The 23,319-nt window shown below is 45.0% G+C and overlaps 1 protein-coding gene across 9 annotated transcripts in view; it reads left to right on the top strand.

Annotated features, from left to right (window-relative positions):
• The window catches only part of LOC138801627 (interferon-induced very large GTPase 1-like), an 80,579-nt gene extending 61,484 nt beyond the window's left edge, over nt 1-19,095 (top strand). For 8 of the 9 annotated variants that reach the window (XM_069984651.1, XM_069984646.1, XM_069984647.1 and 5 more), the window contains 11 exons: nt 216-284; nt 537-662; nt 2,940-3,065; nt 4,821-4,889; nt 5,146-5,271; nt 5,956-6,024; nt 6,280-6,405; nt 8,093-8,161; nt 8,418-8,543; nt 12,693-12,761; nt 13,966-19,095. In XM_069984651.1, coding sequence (XP_069840752.1) covers nt 216-284; nt 537-662; nt 2,940-3,065; nt 4,821-4,889; nt 5,146-5,271; nt 5,956-6,024; nt 6,280-6,405; nt 8,093-8,161; nt 8,418-8,543; nt 12,693-12,761; nt 13,966-18,437 — 5,447 coding nt within the window. In that variant the 3' untranslated portion in view covers nt 18,438-19,095. The remainder of the gene's footprint in view (nt 1-215; nt 285-536; nt 663-2,939; nt 3,066-4,820; nt 4,890-5,145; nt 5,272-5,955; nt 6,025-6,279; nt 6,406-8,092; nt 8,162-8,417; nt 8,544-12,692; nt 12,762-13,965) is intronic. The other variant, XM_069984653.1, reaches the window with a different exon arrangement.
• The last annotated feature ends 4,224 nt before the right edge of the window (nt 19,096-23,319 follow it).

A 23,319-nucleotide genomic window follows, 5' to 3' on the forward strand; every position in this document is an offset into this window, starting at 1 on the left:
ACAATACAAGATCTTTAGATTTCTTAAGAGCCGCTGTCTCTGGGGTCCACACGGGTCATTACGCAGGGAAACCCACATAATTCTGTCAGTAAAGAGGCAGCAGAGGCTGCAGAGCATCTGTCCCATGAGGGAATGTGGGGAACATAAGTGTTAATGACGAGAAAATGTTTGCACATGATAGTAATATATTATATGTTCATTTCTATGTCAAATAGAAGAAATAATAAACTCCAAGACAAGAAACATAGAAGTATATCCTGAAGAAGACCATGATCCCCAGTTAGGTAAGATAAACGCACCTGATGAAGCCGCTGAGGACTAGAAACAAGAGTGTACAACAACGTGTGGAACCTACAATATCCACTCATCCACCATAGTTAGGAATAAAGTGGCCCAAATAGATCTGCTTAAACTCTTTGGCTTTCCCACAGCGACCAATCTCCGCACTATCCACAAGCTGCCTATTTAATATAAATCTGTAAAAAACTTGTGTCTTCTTTCTTCTCTAAAATTGCTTCATTTTATCAATGGATCAGGAAAAAGACAATATAAAGAAGAAGCCGCGGTTCCTAGAAAAGTCTCAAGAAGTGAAGAACTGGATGAACCTCAAGTGTCCAGGAAAAGCTCAAGGGAGACTAGAAGAGATGATGCCCTGCCTTCAGGTAAAGGATGGAAACACTGACCTACAACCTAACAAGTGATAGAGCGTAGGGGGTTTCTGGGACTCCATGGTGGATGTTCGGATCTGACCCCCATGATGGCTGCTGATCAGTTTATTAAAGGGTCCGGAGACTAAGCTGCTTTATACTGTAGGTTTTATAGGTCCACACACAATTGCTAAAAGAAGAGGTATGTTTACCTAAGGGGAACTATGAAGATATTTTTTAAATGCACATTCTTGTTTTTCCTCCCTTTCATCTTTTTTGTTCTCCCTTTGACCTTCTTACTTCTCCTCCCTTTTACTGCTGTCTCTGAGGTCTACACGGGGTCTGCACTGACCTACAACCTAACAAGTGATAGATTGTAGGGGTTTTCTGGGACTCCATGGTGGATGTTCAGCTTTGACCCCCATGATGGCTGCTGATCAGTTTATTAAAGGGGCCGGAGACTAAGCTGCTTTACAGGTTTTATAGGTCCACACACAATTGTTAAAAGATATGTTTACCTACAGGGGTACTGTGAAGATATTTTTTAAATGCACCTGCTTGCTTCTCCTCCCGTTCACCTTCTTGCTTCTCCTCCCTGCTCTGTCTTGTTTCTCCTCCCTTTCACCATCCTGCTTCTCCTCCCTGCACCTTCTTGCTTCTCTTTCCTGCACCTTCTTGCTTCTCTTTCCTGCACCTTCTTGCTTCTCTTTCCTTCTCCCTTTCACCTTCTTGCTTCTCCTCCCTGCACCTTCTTGCTTCTCCTCCCTGCACCTTCTTGCTTCTCCTCCCTGCACCTTCTTGCTTCTCCTCCCTGCAACTTCTTGCTTCTCCTCACTGCACCTTCTTGTCCCTGCACCATCTTGCTTCTCTTCCCTGCACCCTCTTGTTTCTTCTCCCTTTCAATATCTTGCTTCTCCTCCCTGCACCTTCTTGCTTCTTCTCCTTGCACCTTCTTGCTTCTCCTCCCTTTCACCTTCTTGCTTCTCCTCCCTGCACCTTCTTGCTTCTCCTCCCTTTCACCTTCTTGCTTCTCGTCCCTGCATCTTCTTGCTTCTCCTCCCTGCACCTTCTTGCTTCTTCTCCCTGCACCTTCTTGCTTCTTCTCCCTGCACCTTCTTGCTTCTGCTCCCTGCACCTTCTTGTTTCTCTTCCCTTTTACTGCTGTCTCTGGGGTCCACACGGGTCATTACTCAGGGAAACCCACATAATTCTGTCAGTAAAGAGGCAGCAGAGGCTGCAGAGCATCTGTCCCATGAGGGAATGTGGGGAACATTAGTGTAAATGACGAGGAAATGTTTGCACATGATAGTAATATATTATATGTTTATTTCTATCTCAAATAGAAGAAATAATAAACTCCAAGACAAGAAACATAGAAGTACAGTGGTACCTTGGTTTAAGAGTGTTTTGGTTTAAGAGTGTTTTGGTTTAAGAGCTCACAGTTTTTCAAAATTATGACTTGGTTTAAGAGCATTGCTTTGGTTTAAGAACTCCCTGTGCTGGGTGGGAGCGCGAGTGGGGGAGGGTCATGGTCTGCATAACGTTGTCTACAGCACTGTACTCTGACCCAGGAAGTCTCCCCCACCTTCCAAATCATAGCAAATCGACTTCAGGCTTGGGCTTTCATCAGAGGACAGGACTGTGGGGTAATCTCTCCATAGCTGTAACCCCTCTCTCCTCGGACAGAGAGTGCTGCATGTATGTGCCCACATCTGTCCTGCTCATTCCTTCATGCTCCCTGCAGTCTCTGTCCGCCCTTGTGTTTCCCATCCTCTCCATTACTGTACAGTAACTTATAATATCACAGATTCTGCTGTTTCTGAATGTTTGTTTCATTAGTTTTACATGTTGTTCACAATAATAAATCATTATTTGGGGGGTTTGGAACCAATTATCTGCATTTCTATGATTTCTTATGGGAAAATTTGCTTTGGTTTAAAAGTGGATTTGGATTACAAGCACGGTCCTGGAACCAATTATGCTCGTAATCCAAGGCACCACTGTTTATCCTGAAGAAGACCATGATCCCCAGTTAGGTAAGATAAACGCACCTGATGAAGCCGCTGAGGACTAGAAACAAGAGTGTACAACAACGTGTGGAACCTACAATATCCACTCATCCACCATAGTTAGGAATAAAGTGACCCAAATAGATCAATCTGCTTAAACTCTTTGGCTTTCCTACAGCGACCAATCTCCGCACTATCCACAAGCTGCATATTCAATATAAACCTGTAAAAAACTTGTGTCTTCTTTCTGCTCTAAAATTGCTTCATTTTATCAATGGATCAGGAAAAAGACAATATAAAGAAGAAGCCGCGGTTCCTAGAAAAGTCTCAAGAAGTGAAGAACCGGATGAACCTCAAGTGTCCAGGAAAAGCTCAAGGGAGACTAGAAGAGATGATGCCCTGCCTTCAGGTAAAGGATGGATACACTGACCTACAACCTAACAAGTGATAGAGCGTAGGGGGTTTCTGGGACTCCATGGTGGATGTTCAGCTTTGACCCCCATGATGGCTGCTGATCAGTTTATTAAAGGGGCCGGAGACTAAGCTGCTTTACAGGTTTTATAGGTTCACACACAATTGTTAAAAGATATGTTTACCTACAGGGGTACTGTGAAGATATTTTTTAAATGCACCTGCTTCTCCTCCCTTTCACCTTCTTGCTTCTCCTCCCGTTCACCTTCTTGCTTCTCCTTCCTGCTCTGTCTTGTTTCTCCTCCCTTTCACCATCCTGCTTCTCCTCCCTGCACCTTCTTGCTTCTCCTCCCTTTCACCTTCTTGCTTCTCCTCCCGTTCACCATCCTGCTTCTCCTCCCTGCACCTTCTTGCTTCTCCTCCCGTTCACCTTCTTGCTTCTCCTCCCGTTCACCTTCTTGCTTCTCCTCCCTTTCACCTTCTTGCTTCTCCTTCCTGCTCTGTCTTGTTTCTCCTCCCTTTCACCATTCTGCTTCTCCTCCCTGCACCTTCTTGCTTCTCCTCCCGTTCACCTTCTTGCTTCTCCTCCCTTTCACCTTCTTGCTTCTCCTCCCTTTCACCTTCTTGCTTCTCCTCCCTTTCACCTTCTTGCTTCTCCTCCCTGCACCTTCTTGCTTCTCCTCCCTGCACCTTCTTGCTTCTCCTCGCGTTCACCTTCTTGCTTCTCTTTCCTTCTCCCTTTCACCATCTTGCTTCTCCTTCCTGCAACTTCTTGCTTCTCCTCCCTGCAACTTCTTGCTTCTCCTCCCTGCATCTTCTTGCTTCTCCTCCCTGCATCTTCTTGCTTCTTCTCCCTGCACCTTCTTACTTCTCCCTTTCAGTTTCTTTCTTTTCTTCCCTTTTACCGCTTTCTCTGGGGTCCACACTGGGTCTACACTGACCTACAACCTAACAAGTGATAGAGCGTAGGGGGTTTCTGGGACTCCATGGTGGATGTTCAGCTTTGACCCCCATGATGGCTGCTGATCAGTTTATTAAAGGGGCCGGAGACTAAGCTGCTTTACAGGTTTTATAGGTTCACACACAATTGTTAAAAGATATGTTTACCTACAGGGGTACTGTGAAGATATTTTTTAAATGCACCTTCTTGCTTCTCCTCCCGTTCACCTTCTTGCTTCTCCTCCCTGCTCTGTCTTGTTTCTCCTCCCTTTCACCATCCTGCTTCTCCTCCCTGCACCTTCTTGCTTCTCTTTCCTTCTCCCTTTCACCATCTTGCTTCTCCTCCCTGCAACTTCTTGCTTCTCCTCACTGCACCTTCTTGCTTCTTGTCCCTGCACCTTCTTGTTTCTCCTCCCTTTCAATATCTTGCTTCTCCTCCCTGCACCTTCTTGCTTCTTCTCCCTGCACCTTCTTTCTTCTTCTCCCTGCACCTTCTTGCTTCTTCTCCCTGCATCTTCTTGCTTCTCCTCCCTGCACCTTCTTGCTTCTTCTCCCTGCACCTTCTTGCTTCTGCTCCCTGCACCTTCTTGCTTCTGCTCCCTGCACCTTCTTGTTTCTCTTCCCTTTTACTGCTGTCTCTGGGGTCCACACGGGTCATTACTCAGGGAAACCAACATAATTCTGTCAGTAAAGAGGCAGCAGAGGCTACAGAGCATCTGTCCCATGAGGGAATGTGGGGAACATTAGTGTAAATGACGAGGAAACGTTTGCACATGATAGTAATAAATTATATGTTTATTTCTATCTCAAATAGAAGAAATAATAAACTCCAAGACAAGAAACATAGAAGTATATCCTGAAGAAGACCATGATCCCCAGTTAGGTAAGATAAACGCACCTGATGAAGCCGCTGAGGACTAGAAACAAGAGTGTACAACAACGTGTGGAACCTACAATATCCACTCATCCACCATAGTTAGGAATAAAGTGGCCCAATTAGATCAATCTGCTTAAACTCTTTGGCTTTCCCACAGCGACCAATCTCCGCACTATCCACAAGCTGCATATTCAATATAAACCTGTAAAAAACTTGTGTCTTCTTTCTGCTCTAAAATTGCTTCATTTTCTCAATGGATCAGGAAAAAGACAATATAAAGAAGGAGCAGCGGTTCCTAGAAAAGTCTCAAGAAGTGAAGAACTGGATGAACCTCAAGTGTCCAGGAAAAGCTCAAGGGAGACTAGAAGAGATGATGCCCTGCCTTCAGGTAAAGGATGGAAACACTGACCTACAACCTAACAAGTGATAGAGCGTAGGGGGTTTCTGGGACTCCATGGTGGATGTTCAGCTTTGACCCCCATGATGGCTGCTGATCAGTTTAATAAAGGGGCCGGAGACTAAGCTGCTTTACAGGTTTTATAGGTCCACACACAATTACTAAAACATATGTTTACCTAAAGGGTACTGAGAAGATACTTTTTAAATGCAACTGCTTGCTTCTCCTCCTTTTCACCTTCTTGCTTCTCCTCCCTGCATCTTCTTGCTTCTCCTCCCTGCACCTTCTTGCTTCTTCTCCCTGCACCATCTTGATTCTTCTCCCTGCACCTTCTTGCTTCTCCTCCCTGCACCTTCTTGATTCTTCTCCCTGCACCATCTTGCTTCTCCTCCCTGCACCTTCTTGATTCTTCTCCCTGCACCATCTTGCTTCTCCTCCCTGCACCTTCTTGATTCTTCTCCCTGCACCTTCTTGCTTCTCTTCCCTTTTACTGCTGTCTCTGGGGTCCACACGGGTCATTACTCAGGGAAACCCACATAATTCTGCCAGTAAAGAGGCAGCAGAGGCTGCAGAGCATCTGTCCCATGAGGGAATGTGGGGAACATTAGTGTAAATGACGAGGAAACGTTTGCACATGATAGTAATATATTATATGTTTATTTCTATCTCAAATAGAAGAAATAATAAACTCCAAGACAAGAAACATAGAAGTATATCCTGAAGAAGACCATGATCCCCAGTTAGGTAAGATAAACGCACCTGATGAAGCCGCTGAAGACTAGAAACAAGAGTGTACAACAACGTGTGGAACCTACAATATCCACTCATCTACCATAGTTAGGAATAAAGTAGCACACATAGATGTATCTGCTTAAACTCTTTGGCTTTCCCACAGCGACCAATCTCCGCACTATCCACAAGCTGCATATTCAATATAAACCTGTAAAAACTTGTGTCTTCTTTCTGCTCTAAAATTGCTTCATTTTATCAATGGATCAGGAAAAAGACAATATAAAGAAGAAGCCACGGTTCCTAGAAAAGTCTCAAGAAGTGAAGAACTGGATGAACCTAAAGTGTCCAGGAAAAGCTCAAGGGAGAATAGAAGAGATGATGCCCTGCCTTCAGGTAAAGGATGGATACACTGACCTACAATCTAAGGGCCCTATTCCACAGTAACAATAATTGGCCGGATTGGCCCCATTTGTCCCGATTCGGCCGATTATCTTTCGGTGAAATAGAGAGAACGATCAGCCGATGATCAAGTCATCGGCTGATCGTTCATTTAGGGCCAGACCTAAAATCATCGTTCCCCCACCACGCATCGCTACGGTTGAATAGCGGTGCGCGGCGGGCGACCGACGATTTGACAGCAGCAGCAGCAGCAGCAGCATCATACATTACCTGGCAGCAGGTCTTCTCCGCGCTGTCTTCATGCCAGGGTCCCGCGCTCTCTATCTTCTGAATGGCTGGTCAGCTGACGGAGCGCTCAGCCAATCACAGGCCGGGACCGCCGCGGCCTGTGATTGGCTGACTGTGGCCTGTCAGCTGACCGGCCATTCAGAAGATAGAGAGGGCGGGACCCTGGGATGAAGACAGCGCGGAGAAGACCTGCAGGTAATGTATTACTGCTGCTGCAAGGGCTGCAAGGACATCGGTAACGATATCCTTGCAGCCCTCGCTCAACGAGCTGTGGAATAGGCCCAGTAAACGAGCGGCGATCTAGCAGATCGCTGCTCGTATACATCGTTGATTGGGCCCTCCTCGGCCCGTGGAATAGGACCCTAACAAGTGATAGATCGTAAGGGGTTTCTGGGACTCCATGGTGGATGTTCGGCTCTGACCCCCATGATGGCTGCTGATCAGTTTATTAAAGGGGCCGGAGACTAAGCTGCTTTATACTGTAGGTTTTATAGGTCCACACACAATGGCTAAAAGATATGTTTACCTAAAGGGGTACCTGCTTGCTTCTCCTCCCTTTCACCAACTTGCTTCTCCTCCCTTTCAATATCTTGCTTCACCCTTTCACCCTCTTGTTTCTCCTCCCTGCACCTTCTTGCTTCTCCTCCCTTTCACCATCTTGCTTCTCCTCCCTGCACCTTCTTGCTTCTTCTCCCTGCACCTTCTTGCTTCTCCTCCCTGCACCTTCTTGCTTCTCCTCCCTTTCACCATCTTGCTTCTCCTCCCTGCACCTTCTTGCTTCTTCTCCCTGTACCTTCTTGCTTCTCCTCCCTGCACCTTCTTGCTTCTTCTCCCTGTACCTTCTTGCTTCTCCTCCCTGCACCTTCTTGCTTCTCCTCCCTGCACCTTCTTGCTTCTTCTCCCTGCACCATCTTGCTTCTCCTCCCTGCACCTTCTTGCTTCTTCTCCCTGCACCTTCTTGCTTCTCCTCCCTTTCACCATCTTGCTTCTCCTCCCTGCACCTTCTTGCTTCTTCTCCCTGTACCTTCTTGCTTCTCCTCCCTGCACCTTCTTGCTTCTCCTCCCTGCACCTTCTTGCTTCTTCTCCCTGTACCTTCTTGCTTCTCCTCCCTGCACCTTCTTGCTTCTCCTCCCTGCACCTTCTTGCTTCTTCTCCCTGCACCTTCTTGCTTCTGCTCCCTGCACCTTCTTGTTTCTCTTCCCTTTTACTGCTGTCTCTGGGGTCCACACGGGTCATTACTCAGGGAAACCCACATAATTCTGCCAGTAAAGAGGCAGCAGAGGCTGCAGAGCATCTGTTCCATGAGGGAATGTGGGGAACATTAGTGTAAATGACGAGGAAACGTTTGCACATGATAGTAATATATTATATGTTATTTTCTATCTCAAATAGAAGAAATAATAAACTCCAAGACAAGAAATATAGAAGTATATCCTGAAGAAGACCATGATCCCCAGTTAGGTAAGATAAACGCACCTGATGAAGCCGCTGAGGACTAGAAACAAGAGTGTACAACAACGTGTGGAACCTACAATATCCACTCATCCACCATAGTTAGGAATAAAGTAGCCCAAATAGATCAATCTGCTTAAACTCTTTGGCTTTCCCACAGCGACCAATCTCCGCACTATCCACAAGCTGCATATTCAATATAAACCTGTAAAGAACTTGTGTCTTCTTTCTGCTCTAAAATTGCTTCATTTTATCAATGGATCAGGAAAAAGACAATATAAAGAAGAAGAAGCAGTTCCTAGAAAAGTCTCAAGAAGTGAAGAACCGGATGAACCTCAAGTGTCCAGGAAAAGCTCAAGGGAGACTAGAAGAGATGATGCCCTGCCTTCAGGTAAAGGATGGAAACACTGACCTACAACCTAACAAGTGATAGAGCGTAGGGGGTTTCTGGGACTCCATGGTGGATGTTTGGCTCTGACCCCCATGATGGCTGCTGATCAGTTTATTAAAGGGGCCAGAAACTAAGCTTTATACTGTAGGTTTTATAGGTCCACACACAATTGCTAAAAGAAGAGGTATGTTTACCTAAGGTGAACTATGAAGATATTTTTTAAATTAACTGGTGTCAGAAATGTATTCAGATCTGTAAATTACTTCTGTGCAAAAATATTCAGTCTTCCAGTACTTATCAGCAGCTGTATGTCCTACAGGAAGTGGTGTATTCTCTCCAGTCTGACACAGTGCTCTCTGCTGCCACCTCTGTCCATGTCAGGAACTGTCCAGAGCAGCAGCAAATCCCCATAAAAAACCTCTCCTGCTCTGGACAGTTCCTGACCTGGACAGAGGTGGCAGCAGAGAGCACTGTGTCAGACTGGAGAGAATACACCACTTCCTGCAGGACATACAGCAGCTGATAAGGACTAGAAGATTGGAAATGTTTATATAGAAATAATTTACATATCTTTATAACTTTCAGACACCAGTTGATTAAAAAAAATACTATACAGTAATCCCTCAATTTACAGTTGCCTGAGGTTACCTGCCTGCACCTTCTTGCTTCTCCTCCCTGCACCTGCTTGTTTCTCCTCCCTGCACCATTTTACTTCTCCTCCCTTTTACCATCTTGCTTCTCTTCCCTGCACCTTCTTCATTCTCCTTCCTGCACCTTCCTGCTTCTCCTCCCTTTCACCTTCTTGCTTCTCCTCCCTGCACCTTCTTGCTTCTCCTCCCTTTCACCATCTTGCTTCTCCTTCCTGCAACTTCTTGCTTCTCCTCCCTTTCACAATCTTGATTCTCCTTCCTTCACCTTCTTGCTTCTCCTCCCTGTACCTTCTTGCTTCTCCTCCCTTTCACCATCTTGATTCTCCTTCCTTCACCTTCTTGCTTCTCCTCCCTGTACCTTCTTGCTTATCCTTCCTGCACCTTCTTGCTTCTCCTCCCTGCACCTTCTTGCTTATCCTTCCTGCACCTTCTTGCTTATCCTTCCTGCACCTTCTTGCTTATCCTTCCTGCACCTTCTTGCTTCTCCTCCCTGCACCTTCTTGCTTATCCTTCCTGCACCTTCTTGCTTATCCTCCCTGCACCTTCTTGCTTCTCCTTCCTGCATCTTCTTGCTTCTCCTTCCTTCACCTTCTTGCTTCTCCTCCCTGCACCTTCTTGCTTCTCCTCCCTGCACCTTCTTGCTTCTCCTTCCTGCACCTTCTTGCTTCTCCTCCCTGCACCTTCTTGCTTCTCCTTCCTGCACCATCTTGCTTCTCCTTCCTGCACCTTCTTGCTTCTCCTTCCTTCACCTTCTTGCTTCTCCTCCCTGCACCTTCTTGCTTCTCCTCCCTTTCACCATCTTGCTTCTCCTTCCTGCAACTTCTTGCTTCTCCTCCCTTTCACAATCTTGCTTCTCCTTCCTTCATCTTCTTGCTTCTCCTCCCTTTCACCATCTTGATTCTCCTTCCTTCACCTTCTTGCTTCTCCTCCCTGTACCTTCTTACTTCTCCTCCCTTTCACCATCTTGATTCTCCTTCCTTCACCTTCTTGCTTCTCCTCCCTGTACCTTCTTGCTTATCGTTCCTGCACCTTCTTGCTTCTCCTCCCTGCACCTTCTTGCTTATCCTTCCAGCACCTTCTTGCTTATCCTTCCTGCACCTTCTTGCTTATCCTTCCTGCACCTTCTTGCTTCTCCTCCCTGCACCTTCTTGCTTATCCTTCCTGCACCTTCTTGCTTATCCTCCCTGCACCTTCTTGCTTCTCCTTCCTGCACCTTCTTGCTTCTCCTTCCTTCACCTTCTTGCTTCTCCTCCCTCCACCTTCTTGCTTCTCCTCCCTGCACCTTCTTGCCTCTCCTTCCTGCACCTTCTTGCTTCTCCTCCCTGCACCTTCTTGCTTCTCCTTCCTGCACCATCTTGCTTCTCCTTCCTTTCACCATCTTGCTTCTCCTTCCTTTCACCATCTTGCTTCTCCTTCCTTCACCTTCTTGCTTCTCCTTCCTGCACCTCCTTGCTTCTCCTCCCTGAACCTTCTTGCTTCTCCTCCCTGCACCTTCTTGCTTCTCCTCCCTGCAACTTCTTGCTTCTCCTCCCTGCACCTTCTTGCTTCTCCTCCCTGCAACTTCTTGCTTCTCCTCCCTGCAACTTCTTGCTTCTCCTCCCTGCACCTTCTTGCTTCTCCTCCCTGCACCTTCTTGCTTCTCCTCCTTGCACCTTCTTGCCTCTTCTCCTTGAACCATCTTGCTTCTCCTCCTTGCACCTTCTTGCTTCTCCTCCCTGCACCCTCTTGTTTCTCCTCCTTGCACCTTCTTGCCTCTTCTCCTTGAACCATCTTGCTTCTCCTCCTTGCACCTTCTTGTTTCTCCTCCCTCCACCTGCTTTCTTCTCGTCCCTGCACCATCTTGCTTCTCCTCCCTGCACCATCTTGCTTCTCCTCCCTGCACCTTCTTGCTTCTCCTCCCTGCACCTTCTTCTTCTCCTCCCTGCACCTTCTTGCTTCTCCTCCTTGCACCTTCTTGCCTCTTCTCCTTGAACCATCTTGCTTCTCCTCCCTGCACCCTCTTGTTTCTCCTCCTTGCACCTTCTTGCCTCTTCTCCTTGCACCTTCTTGCCTCTTCTCCTTGCACCTTCTTGATTCTCCTCCCTCCACCTGCTTTCTTCTCGTCCCTGCACCATCTTGCTTCTCCTCCCTGCACCATCTTGCTTCTCCTCCCTGCACCTTCTTCTTCTCCTCCCTGCACCTTCTTGCTTCTCCTCCCTGCACCTTCTTGCTTCTCCTCCCTGCACCTTCTTGCTTCTCCTCCCTGCACCTTCTTGCTTCTCCCCCCTGCTCTTGATGTATATCAGCTGGAAATCGGTGAGTGCTGGACTTTGTTGTTCTTCCACTCTCCTTTCATGGCTGCTGCACTATTGGTCTGAGCATCCTGTTTGCTACCTTCAGTCTGCACAGTAGTTAAGAGCCATTATATAGTGATCTCCAGCTTTGTGTCCAGGGTTAGAGCCGGCTTGCTGTTCCTCTCCCTTGGGCACCAGGTGAGGGCGGCTTCATTCTGGTTTGCTGGGACCCTGTGTGATCTGTACAGGAGTCTGGGAACACTCTGCTCCTCTACATAGAAACTAATTTACAGTCTCCAGTAGTTTGTTCTGACTGTTGTATGTAAGGACCTGCCTTACCCTCATTAGTTACTTGCTTATTTTCCTTTAACTCCTTTATATTCTTTTTTTTTCTCATTTGGGGATGATATTTTGGGGGTTTCAGAACCAATTACCAGTTTTCCATAGAGTTTTGGTCTCCAGATAAAATATATTCATCATACAATGATCGTCCTGGAACTAGGGCCAATTCCAGGCTTTCTGCTGTCTGAGGCAAATCTGAGATAGTCGCCCCCCCCCACCTGGTGCCCACACCGCCCCACCACCCCAGTCACTTCAGCAAGCCTGCCCCTCCAGGATGAGTAAACTGCCCACACCGAGTATACTCACCAAAGCGCATAAGAAGGTGTGTGACAAGAGTGTATCACTTCAGTGGACGCCCATGGTGCACGTACCCAATCAGCAGGAAGGCTGCCGGGTGACATCATGGACTGAGCCCAGCAGTACGTGCGGACACCAGTGAGTGTGGGTGGCGGAACGTGGGGATAGAGGCTGCTCAGGGAGAGGGACCCTCGCTGCTATTTTAAACCTAACTAAAATGTCACTGGTGGAGAAGATTAAGCTGTCCCCTCCAGGACCACAGAATCTGTCGTCTGAGTTGGAATACTCATTGTACCTCATGGCAGAAGCGGCCCTGCCCGGAACCGATTCATATTGTAACCCGAGGGACCACTGGAGCTGACTATAGGAAGACAATACAGGATCCTTTAGATTTCTTAAGAGCCGCTGTCTCTGGGGTCCACACAAGCCATTACGCAGGGAAACCCACATAATTCTGCCAGTAAAGAGGCAGCAGAGGCTGCAGAGCATCTGTCCCATGAGGGAATGTGGGGAACATTAGTGTAAATGACGAGGAAACATTTGCACATGATAGTAATAAATTATATGTTCATTTTTATCTCAAATAGAAGAAATAATAAACTCCAAGACAAGAAACATAGAAGTATATCCTGAAGAAGACCATGATCCCCAGTTAGGTAAGATAAACGCACCTGATGAAGCCGCTGAGGACTAGAAACAAGAGTGTACAACAACGTGTGGAACCTACAATATCCACTCATCCACCATAGTTAGGAATAAAGTAGCACACATAGATGTATCTGCTTAAACTCTTTGGCCTTCCCACGGCAACCAATCACAGCTCAAGTTTTATATCTTAGTGATCCTGACACCCCCCCCCCCCCCCTTTTACTCTATGTGTGGTTCGCCGCACTATCCACAAGCTGCACATTCAATTTAAATCTAAGACATATCTTCCCTGCTTATAGCTCCCTAGTGGGCACAGGTTGCTGAAGAGGAAGGTATGTCTGCTACCTTCATCCTCGGCACCATTCCTGTGCATTTAGTTGTGTCTGGTAAGCTGTTAGGAGCACTGGGGGTGTGGTTATGGGGGCCCAAGAGGGCAATCATTGCACGCACTGGGGGGTGGCGGGTTTTCTGATGGCGGGCCATCCTCTCTGGTGATTATCATTGCTTAAAAGGAAAGTAGCCCCCCCCCCCCTCCAGAGCTTACCAGGCATAACTAACAGCCCGGGAACTGCGCTGAGGGTCATGGTAACACACTCACCTTCCTCCTCTGCCCCCTTGCACACTATGGGGCTATCAGCAGACAAGATTTTTCTAACCTGCTGATAGTTCCCTTTAAAGTGTTCTAGTAAAATGAGCCTGAGCTGTGATTGGTTGCTGTGGGCATAACCAGACAGTGGTTGTGTAAAAGTAGACACAACAGAACGCTGCAATTGTAAAGAAGCATGGTCTCCAAAGGTCGTTGTTCCTACTACAGTCCGGGGTTACACCTATGGTGGACTGTTCAGCCGCTGTATGCAGTAACAGTAAATGATAGGCTGCTATGACCAAAGTGCCGACACAGTGATGAAGAAGTGACAAATCCCCCGATTCAGGCAAATAGCAAGTAAAAAATTGTATTAATATTGTAATATTGTTTTAACATTCCTTTACTTATGGATAAATGTCTGTGCATAAGCAAGCACTCGTGTATTATGTACACCGATGTGTGCCGGTCCCTGCTTTGTATGTTAATATTTATATTGAAAATTTTAATAAAGAATGATTGAAATATATAAAAAAAAAGTATAAATGGAATTTATATCAAGTTAAGTAGTGACAAATATTTTATTCTGCTTTGTGATTTTGACAACTTATTTTTTTAATCTTTTCAAGAATTATTACAGAAGCTGATGGCCCTGGATACCTCAGCCAGGAAGACTATTCAAGATGAGGAGTTTGAGATAACATATTGGGATTCAGATGATGATGATGATGATGATGAAGAAGAAGAATTCAGAAAGAAAGACACAAAGTCAACAAAACCCTCTAATCCTCTTGATGTTCTGTGTGGTCTCCTGAATTGTTCAGACATGATCAGACAACAACAGATTGTATACAAAATGTCCATGTGCCAATTTGCTGTCCCTCTTCTTCTTCCTTCCCTTGATAGACGAGACTTCACCTTTATGTTGTGGTCAATGAGAGACATTGTAAAGAGATGGAAACCTCAGTGCTTGATCCCAAGTAAAGACTATAAGGAAGACAGTATAGTAAATGTCCCCATGCCTGTATTTTCCTTTGTTAGACTTGGTTCCTGTAACATTTCCAAATCTCGATATCTGAACCAAGTCTTAAGTCCACCTCAACAGAACCATAACTTCTTTGTGCATGGCGATATGCCTGGTGGGAATATTCCTAGGAAACTCTCGGAAGGACTTGTGGAAATATGTTGGTATCTTCCAACTGGAAATGGACAGTCAGATGTTTTTCCTGAGCCCATTGCTGTTACGAATCTACGAGGAGACCTTAAATCCAATAAGGAACAGTTCAGCTTCCTGAGAAGTCTATCATCAGGGATGTTCATATTTATTGAGGACATCAATGAGCATCATCGCAGTCTGGTATCAAGTTTACAGAAGGAAGCAAATGTTTTCTTCATTCTAAATGTAAAAGATGGAGATGTGAATACTGAGAACCTGAAATCCCTCACTGAAGTGCTCCCGAGAAACAATCTTCTAGTTAAGAATAAACGAGTCAATGACTCTCAGATGGTGAAGAAAATTCGGACAGCAATGAAGAGAATGTTTTCAGAGACCAAAGACACACGTAGTCTGGAGGAAATATCAAAGAAAGTCACTGAACCCAATATCCATATTGATGAGAATTCTCCAAAATGTCAGGAAATAAAAGGGAAAGCCAAGGAAATTACAGATGAAATAAATGATATAAATCAGTATAAGAAGGAAACAATGAAGCTCCAGGGAGAGTTCTGGAAACAAATGTCTAGAACAGAAAAGGAAATGTGTAGAATGAGAGAATTAGGTGACCGAGATGCAGAAGAATATAAGTCTGAGCTCCGGGCAAAGATAGAACAACTCCAAGAAGTGCAAAGACAGCAAAGTCTGACATACGGCATGGAGAGATTCCGGGAAGCCATAACGATGTATTCTGTATCGGAAAGAAAGTTATTTCTAAAATGGCTGAAAATCTTTCTTGACACAAAAGGAAGAAATCATCTAAGAAATTTTCAGAACGAATACAAACGTAAGTATACACAATTATCAGCAACCGAGCAAGATCTTCAAGAAATCGACCAAAAAATAGCAGATGGCTCATTGGGTGTAGAACATTTTATACGTGAATTGGGGCAGTTTTATGAAATACAATCCAAATCTAAAAATAAGTTAATTGATTTGCCAAGAAAAGCTGCCGACCTCCTGTTGGATGGATTCCCATTGGAGCTGATTGATGGAGATGCGTCCAACATTCCCCTACAGTGGATAACTGATGTCCTGACTGAGTTGGATGAGAAGACTGGAGGACAATGTAGGATGAGAGTGATAACTGTACTGGGAGTGCAGAGTACAGGGAAGTCCACCCTCCTGAACACCATGTTTGGTTTACAGTTCCCTGTGGCCAGTGGGCGATGCACACGAGGAGCCTTCATGACTCTTATTGATGCAAAGAACTTTCAGGAAGAACTAAATTGTGACTACATTCTGGTCATTGACACTGAAGGACTGAAATCCTTGGAACTTGTTTCTCTGGAGAACAGTTATGAACATGACAATGAGTTGGCCACAGTTGTAGTTGGGTTAAGTGACATCACCATAGTCAACATGGCCATGGAAAATGCAGAAGAAATGAAAGATATCCTACAGATTGTGGTCCATGCATTTCTTAGAATGAAAGAAATAGGCAAGAAATCCAGCTGTCATTTTGTTCACCAGAATGTGAGTGATGTGTCCGCTCATGTAAAGAACAGAAACGCTAGACAGAAATTTCTGGAGCAGTTGAGTGAAATGGCCAAAGTAGCAGCTAGAATGGAGAAAAGAAGCGGAATCAATCATTTCTCAGACATTATCTACTGTGATATTGACAAAGATTCCTGGTACGTTCCTGGGTTATGGTATGGGATACCACCTATGGCCTCTGTAAACACTGGATATAGCGAGATAGTCAGTGATCTGAGACAATCAATACTCAGATCCCTTCAATCAATGGCTGGAAAACCTCAGAATATTCGAGAATTTACAGAATGGATAAAAAGTTTATGGAATGCAGTAAAACATGAGAAATTCGTTTTCAGCTTTAGGAACCGCTTGGTCACTGAGGCTTATAACCAGCTGTGTATTCAGTATGCCGATTGGGAATGGACATTTCAGAAAAATGTTCACAGATGGATGATAGAGACAGAAACTTTCATCTACAACTTAACGTATGAGAAAATAAGTGCAGATTTATGGAACAAGCTCAAAAATTATATGAATCAAATACTGGACAAGGAGGAGAGAGCCATGAATCTGACTCTAGAGGAGTATTTCGAGAGTGATGTTGAGAATGCTCATCTCCTGGAAATGTTTCGAGGAGACTTTATCAGAAGTGTGAAATATCTCAGGAAACAACTTGAAAACGTTCTTTATGATAAGTGTGAGAAGACCATTTGTATCCAGAGAGATAAATCCCAGATCCAAGCCATACAGGCCCAATACATTGACATCATGGAAGAAAAAATAGCAGAAGTGATGGAAAGAACAAGAAATACTGAATACATGTTAAACAATGATGCTCTGAAGATAGAATTTGTGACAATGTGGGATACGACTGTTTCTACTTTGACACTGAGTAAAATAGAAAGACGCCATGTTGGTCATGAAATCCTGCCACAGTTAAAGAAAGATATAGACTGTGAAGACAGTGTGATCATGGAGTGGTTCCATAACCTCAATGTGTATAAAGAGAGTAGGTTTGAGCTAAAAAACAAGCATCTCTCCGGCTATTCTTCAGATGATGCAAAGCGTTTAAGTGATCTTACCACCTCCTTAATTGATAAATGTAAAAGATATGTTGAAGACGTTACTAGTAAGAAGGATGACTTTAATACCCTGTATTCTCAGGAGCTGCTATCACTGATCAATAAAGCATTGGGAGGTCGAGACTTCCAAGATCTTCACATTAACAAACTCTTTGTGTTAGATCTTAAACTTCACGTCTTAGGAAGTGCAACCATAAGATTCCAGAAGATGCATGAGGACTTTGTACAAAGAAATGACCCAAGAACCTGCCTGGAGAGGCTGAAGCCTCAATACTTCTCCATCTTTAGAAGCATTTATGAACAAAGGGACGACTGTCGAAGGAAAGCAGAACAATTCTGTAAATTCTGTCTGCAGCCGGCCATCACTGATCATATCAACAAACATCTTGGTAAGGAGATGATGGATGACATCCTACTGACCAATGACCCAGAAGAATTTAAGAGTCGCAAACGTTTACAATTAGTGATTCTCGAGAAGTTGCTAAAGGACAAGTCATGGGAACAGTACATAAAATACATCAATGACTATGAGAGTTTTCTCAAAAGATGGATCTCCGCTTACATTACTGAACATTACAAAGAACGTATCAGAGTGCTGCAAGAGAAGATTCTCCATTTTGTAATGGCCAAAGTGCGAGAAACCCTCAATCATCCAGCTCCTATCTCTTCTGGAAACCTCAATGAGTTTTTAGGGATGTTTTGTGACATTTTAGACAAAGAACTTGTAATTTCCAAAAACAACATGAAAGCTGTCCTGTTCCAGAGTAAGGTAAATGTTAAACAATTTGTCAAGGATGTCGACTTGCATCTCAGTTATTTACAAAATGAAATCCAGCAGCAGATGAACTTAATGAGTATAGAGTCAATACTTTCACGGCTGACATTGAAGCCTCAGGAGGAGCTCTTTAAGAAGGCCATCGGATGTGGGAAGCGGTGTCCATTCTGTAAAGCCCCCTGCGAGGCTGGAGGAGCCGACCACAAGGAGCATTTCACTTCTCTTCACCGACCCAGAGGACTAGGACAACATAAAGATGAACAGACCAACGTTCTTGACCATTCTATATGTTCTACTAATGTCATCTCTAACAAAAGATTTACTAATGAAGACACCGCTTGGAAGCCTCATCCTTACAAAGATTACAGGACCTATTACCCTGACTGGGCCATCTGTCCCGACATGGCTGCCAATGCCTCAGACTACTGGAAGTTTGTCTTTAAAGAGTTTAATCACTTTTTTGCCCAAATCTATAATGCCAAACCAGCAAAAATTCCTGAAGACTGGGATAGAATAACTCCTCATCAAGCCCTTACCAACCTAAGAACAACATGAAATAAACATGTCATCTTGCCAACAGTCATTGAGAAGCTTTGGTCTTTCAAAGTTTACAAAACTATAATTCCCGTTATTTTAGCTTTTGCTGTGCAGACATGATGAAAATGGTAGTTGTGTAACATATTGACATATCACTACAATAATAACACTGCTTCAACTATATCGAGAGCTTATCCATAAAAGCCATAGTCAGGGCAGAGATATCTGTGATCACCTGGATCAAAAATGACTCTGAAGTCTTTTCAAGAGAGTTTCTCAACAAACTGAAGGTCTATAAAGTATAAAAGCAAAGAGTCTTGACCTTTTGACAATAGGTCATGTGGGTTGACAGTCTGATCACTCATGTAAAAGGTCCTACTTGTTCTTCTCGCTAGTGCTCACCTTCCCCCTCTGCTCCTCTTGGATGTAGGCCTTCTGGGAGGGGGCCGAGTACATGAGGCAAAATGAGCAGAGGGAGGAAGTAAGCACAGGAGAGTAGAACAGGTAAGACCTTTTTTCCTCCTTTTCGTTTTTGTTCCATTTCTTTACAATCCCACTCATTTCTGTCATGTACTGTATTTATGATGAAAAGTTGTATGACTAGTGTCCCTCTACTATAACTTCTAACAACTCCATGATGACTCTATGTCTGTGGGTTATGAATAAACAAGTTTCACATGGATGAACGTGTGGTGTCTGTCTGATATTTAATACCTAGTCTGCTAGTACTGCTGATACTAGTACCTTAGTCATTAACTGTGCTTGATTCTAGTACCATATTCATTAACTGTGCTTGATTCTAGTATTAAGCACCATATTTGTTAACTGTGCTTGATACTAGTACCTTATTCATTAACTGTGCTTGATTCTAGTATTGTATTAAAGGAGTATTCCATTAAAGAGTTAAATATGAAATGCTCCTAAACCTAGCTGGTATTACTTAACAAGTCCCCCTGAGTATTTTGAGCTGTATCCTGTCTTTCTAGCTGCCGCTGTTCCTGAGCTACAAGTTTTTCTAAATGCTGATCTATATCCAAGATGGCGAAGACCAGAAAGTTAAAAGGGAACTCCGGATAAGAAAAACTTGTTTTCTATTTAAAGTACATTTAAAGTTATATAGATGTGTCTATACAATGTATGGCTATGTTCACACTACGTAAGTTTCCGTCCGTAGTGCGCTCCGTGAATACGCGGCCGGAAACTTACGTAGTTAGCGTACAATGCAAAGTATACGATCCCGGCCGCACAGTTCACACTTCGTACGAATGTACGCCGGGATCGTATACGGCACCGTAAGAAATGAACAAGACCATTGTTTCCGGCCGGAAGGCTTGTAACTTACGCCGGTAGCGTATCACGCGGCTCCGTACGAAGTGGTGATTTCTTCATTTTTCCGCTCTTCTATGCCGATCCAAAAGGTTCTGTGGGGTGTCCGGGGCTAGGCGAAGATTTCCAAGTAAAAGACCGCTGTCAGATCGCTTCGTAGGGCGCTCAGGAAGCGTAAGTATACTACGGGCGTACGTTCGCAATGCGTACGCATTGCGTACACACTGCGTACGCATCCGTCCGCACATCGAATATTCGCACGGCCGTTGTTTCAGCCGCACATGTACGGCGCCGTACGAAATGCGTACGGATGCGTACGTAGTGTGAACATAGCCTATTACTGTATCTGTGCGGTTCTGCTACACTGGTACACTGGAAATCCAGGAAGTTAAAAAAAAATGGCCTCTGTGCCAATTCACATTGTCTCCTGCTCCCACTGCTCTCCCACCATAGGAGACAAATATTACATGCCTCTGTCTCACATTGTGTGTGGGTTTTTTTTTTTTTTTTTTAATCAAGAAGATCTTTATTAAGGTTTTTTCAGTTTTAGTCAGACAACAACAACAGCAGGGGTGGAAAACAGACACAGAGTCCACCCTGGAAGAGACAACATACACAAATAAAAGAAGAACAAAAAACCTTTTGGCAATGTCCCGTACAGTGCATCATAAAGTCCATCCTGAAGAATGTAAAAAATCACAATGAAAGAAAGTAGTCGTAATTGACTTCTGTAACTGCGGATGCAGATTAGACTAATGCTCAGCTATCCAACAATTAACAGAGATATTTCACCTGCCCAATGCTACTCCAGGTGAGGGCGAGAGGGGGGGGGGCTGCCCCTATTAAGCGAAGCGGGTGCCAAACCTGGCGTGTCAAGCCACTGTGCCCAGATCTTTTCAAATTTCTTCAGAGCTTCCCTTTTTTCATAAGCATATTTCTCATTGGCTATAAGCCAATTTACCTTGGCTATAAGTGAGGATAAGGTTGGGGAATTCTGGTCTAGCCAGGACTGCGCTATCAACTTCCTGGCCATATAGAGTATGCAGGCCACGGCTAGTTTCTCAGGAGCTGTAAGGTCAATGTCTTCGACATAGCCTAAGACACAAACCAGGGGGGATTGCTCTATCTGAATAGTGAACACCTTCTAAATGGTAGAGGCGACCTCTCGCCAGTATCTAGTCAATTTAGGACATCGCCAAAACATATGCAGGAGCCCCCCCCCTCGTCCCTCTGACATCTAGGACACAGGGCATCCGGTCGGATCCCCACCTTAAACAGGAAGGCAGGAGTCCGATACACACGGTGCAATAAATATAATTGTGATAAACGATGCTGTTCACCCACAGACAACTGGGGGGTCATACTCAAAACCTCCTTCCAGAGATCATCCTCTAACGGGCCCAAATCAGCTTCCCATTTTTCTTTTATAGTTAAAGGATGTTGTTCTAGGAATTTTTCATGGATGTGGAGGTATAGAATAGATATGAGACCAGAAGCTGATGTAGAGGTGCCAACAATATATATGGGTGGAACGTTAACCCGTTCCCGTATGAGAACTTCCCCCTCTCCCTCACAAGCGTGGCGCAACTGTAAGTATTTGTAAAACTGGGTTCTTGGTATAGGGTATTCCTCTCCTAGTTGCTGAAAACTCTTCAACTGCCCATTTTTATACAACTCTCCCACTCTCCGGGGGCCCCAAGATTTCCACTGGGAGAAACCTTCCAGGAAGAAAAGCTCTCCCAGCCAAGGTGTAACCCCGGCGCGCGCTGACAGGAGAATCCGACGCTTATAGAGAATGAATGGGGAGTCCGATGCTCCGTCATTCTCTATGGGCATCGGACTCTCCTGTCAGCGCGCGCCCGGCTTTGGGAGCTGATATCTCTGTGACCCGACTGGATCAGGAAGCGGGACCCGATGGGATCAGGTGAGTATAGGGGGCTATAACAGGGGGTCGGGAGTCTGTCACCCCGGCACGGTGGGTGACAGGTTCTCTTTAAAGTCTTCTACAACTTTCAGGGGGATAGAGGGGTCCAACAATCAGACAGAAGCCTCATCAATTGCACAGATTTGTCCCATCCAATGGATAAGCCAGAATATCGGCAATAGTCATTTATGAGAGAATAGCTGTGGATAAAGATTTATCCGTATCATTTAGGTATAGTAACACATCACCCGCATATAATGCGATTTTTTTCTTCAAGTGGACCCCTCCTAAACCCGTGAACATCTGGATGGTGTCTTATTAGGGCAGCAAGTGGCTCTATTGCTAATGCGAATAGGAGTGGGGAAAACGGGCAGCCCTGCCCGGTTCCCCTGTACAAGGGGAATTTGGAAGACAGCCCCCCATTAATCTTTAATCTAGCACAGGGTGAAGAGTACAATAGTTTAACCCATGTGATGAACCGGGGCCTGAAACCCATCCTCTCCAATACTGCCCAAAGGAATGGCCACTCGACGCTATCAAAAGCCCTCTGAGGGCAACTGTAAATTAATAAATACTCAGCAAATATTCATTGCCGTGGACCGAGTGGGAATAAATCCCGTTTGGTTATGATGTACCAGGGAGGACATATATAAGGACAGCCTAGTAGCAATGGCTTTAGCCAGGATTTTAATGTCTGCGGTTAGTAAAGAAATAGGTCTATATGACCCAGGCAAGGATGGGTCCCTGCCGGGTTTGGGCAGGACTACAGTTAACGCCTCCCGCATTGTGTCTGGTAGGGAACCCCTTTCCAGTGAGGCCTGCCAGACCTCTAGCAGTTTGGGTAACAGTACATCCCCAACTTTTTTGTATAGTTCCCCAGGTAGCCCGTCTATCCCCGGGGCCTTACCATTGGCCATAGACGTGGCTGCCAATTCCAATTCCTCCAATGTCAACGGGGAGTCCAGAGAGTCTCTAGCGTCATCAGTAAGGGTGGGGAAAGAAATGGATGATAGAAATTCTGAAATGTGATTAAGGGTGACCTCTAAGTTAGAACTATAGAGATTTTCATAGTAGGAGAGGAATACCCCAAGAATGGCTGGGGTGGAGGTAACCAAGACACCACTATTATTTTGTATATGAGTTAAAAATGCAGGACGGAGCGCACAGGATTTATGTAGAGGCAGTCCGCGTCTACATAAATCTCCGTAGCGCCGAAGCTGCGGAGGCATTTTTAAGTCCGGCGCAGAAAACGACGGAATTAATAAATGTCCCCCTTAGTGTGTAGAGCTAGTCATTGGCGAGACGCCTATGGAAACCTAGCATATTGCAGCAGGCCCTGGAAAGTACTGCATCAGGAACACACTCTCTTGCTTGCTCTCACTCTGAAGTACTCTGACTGAACATACCCAAACCAGCTCCACCTCACCATAAATCTCCTTTAGAGAGCACTACGATTAGGGTAAACACATCTTGTGACACAAAATCGGAACTTTGATACATTGGAAGATAGAAGAGGGCCCTGCATGAGGTACCTTTTGAAAGGGATTGGTCTCAGTCAGCTTACATCACATATTATAGGATAACGCAAACAATCAATCAATCACAATAACAATTAACCCTTTTAATCTCCTTTAGCTGTGCTACACAAAG

Source organism: Dendropsophus ebraccatus, chromosome 9, assembly GCF_027789765.1.
Source record: "Dendropsophus ebraccatus isolate aDenEbr1 chromosome 9, aDenEbr1.pat, whole genome shotgun sequence".
Lineage (NCBI taxonomy): Eukaryota > Metazoa > Chordata > Amphibia > Anura > Hylidae > Dendropsophus > Dendropsophus ebraccatus.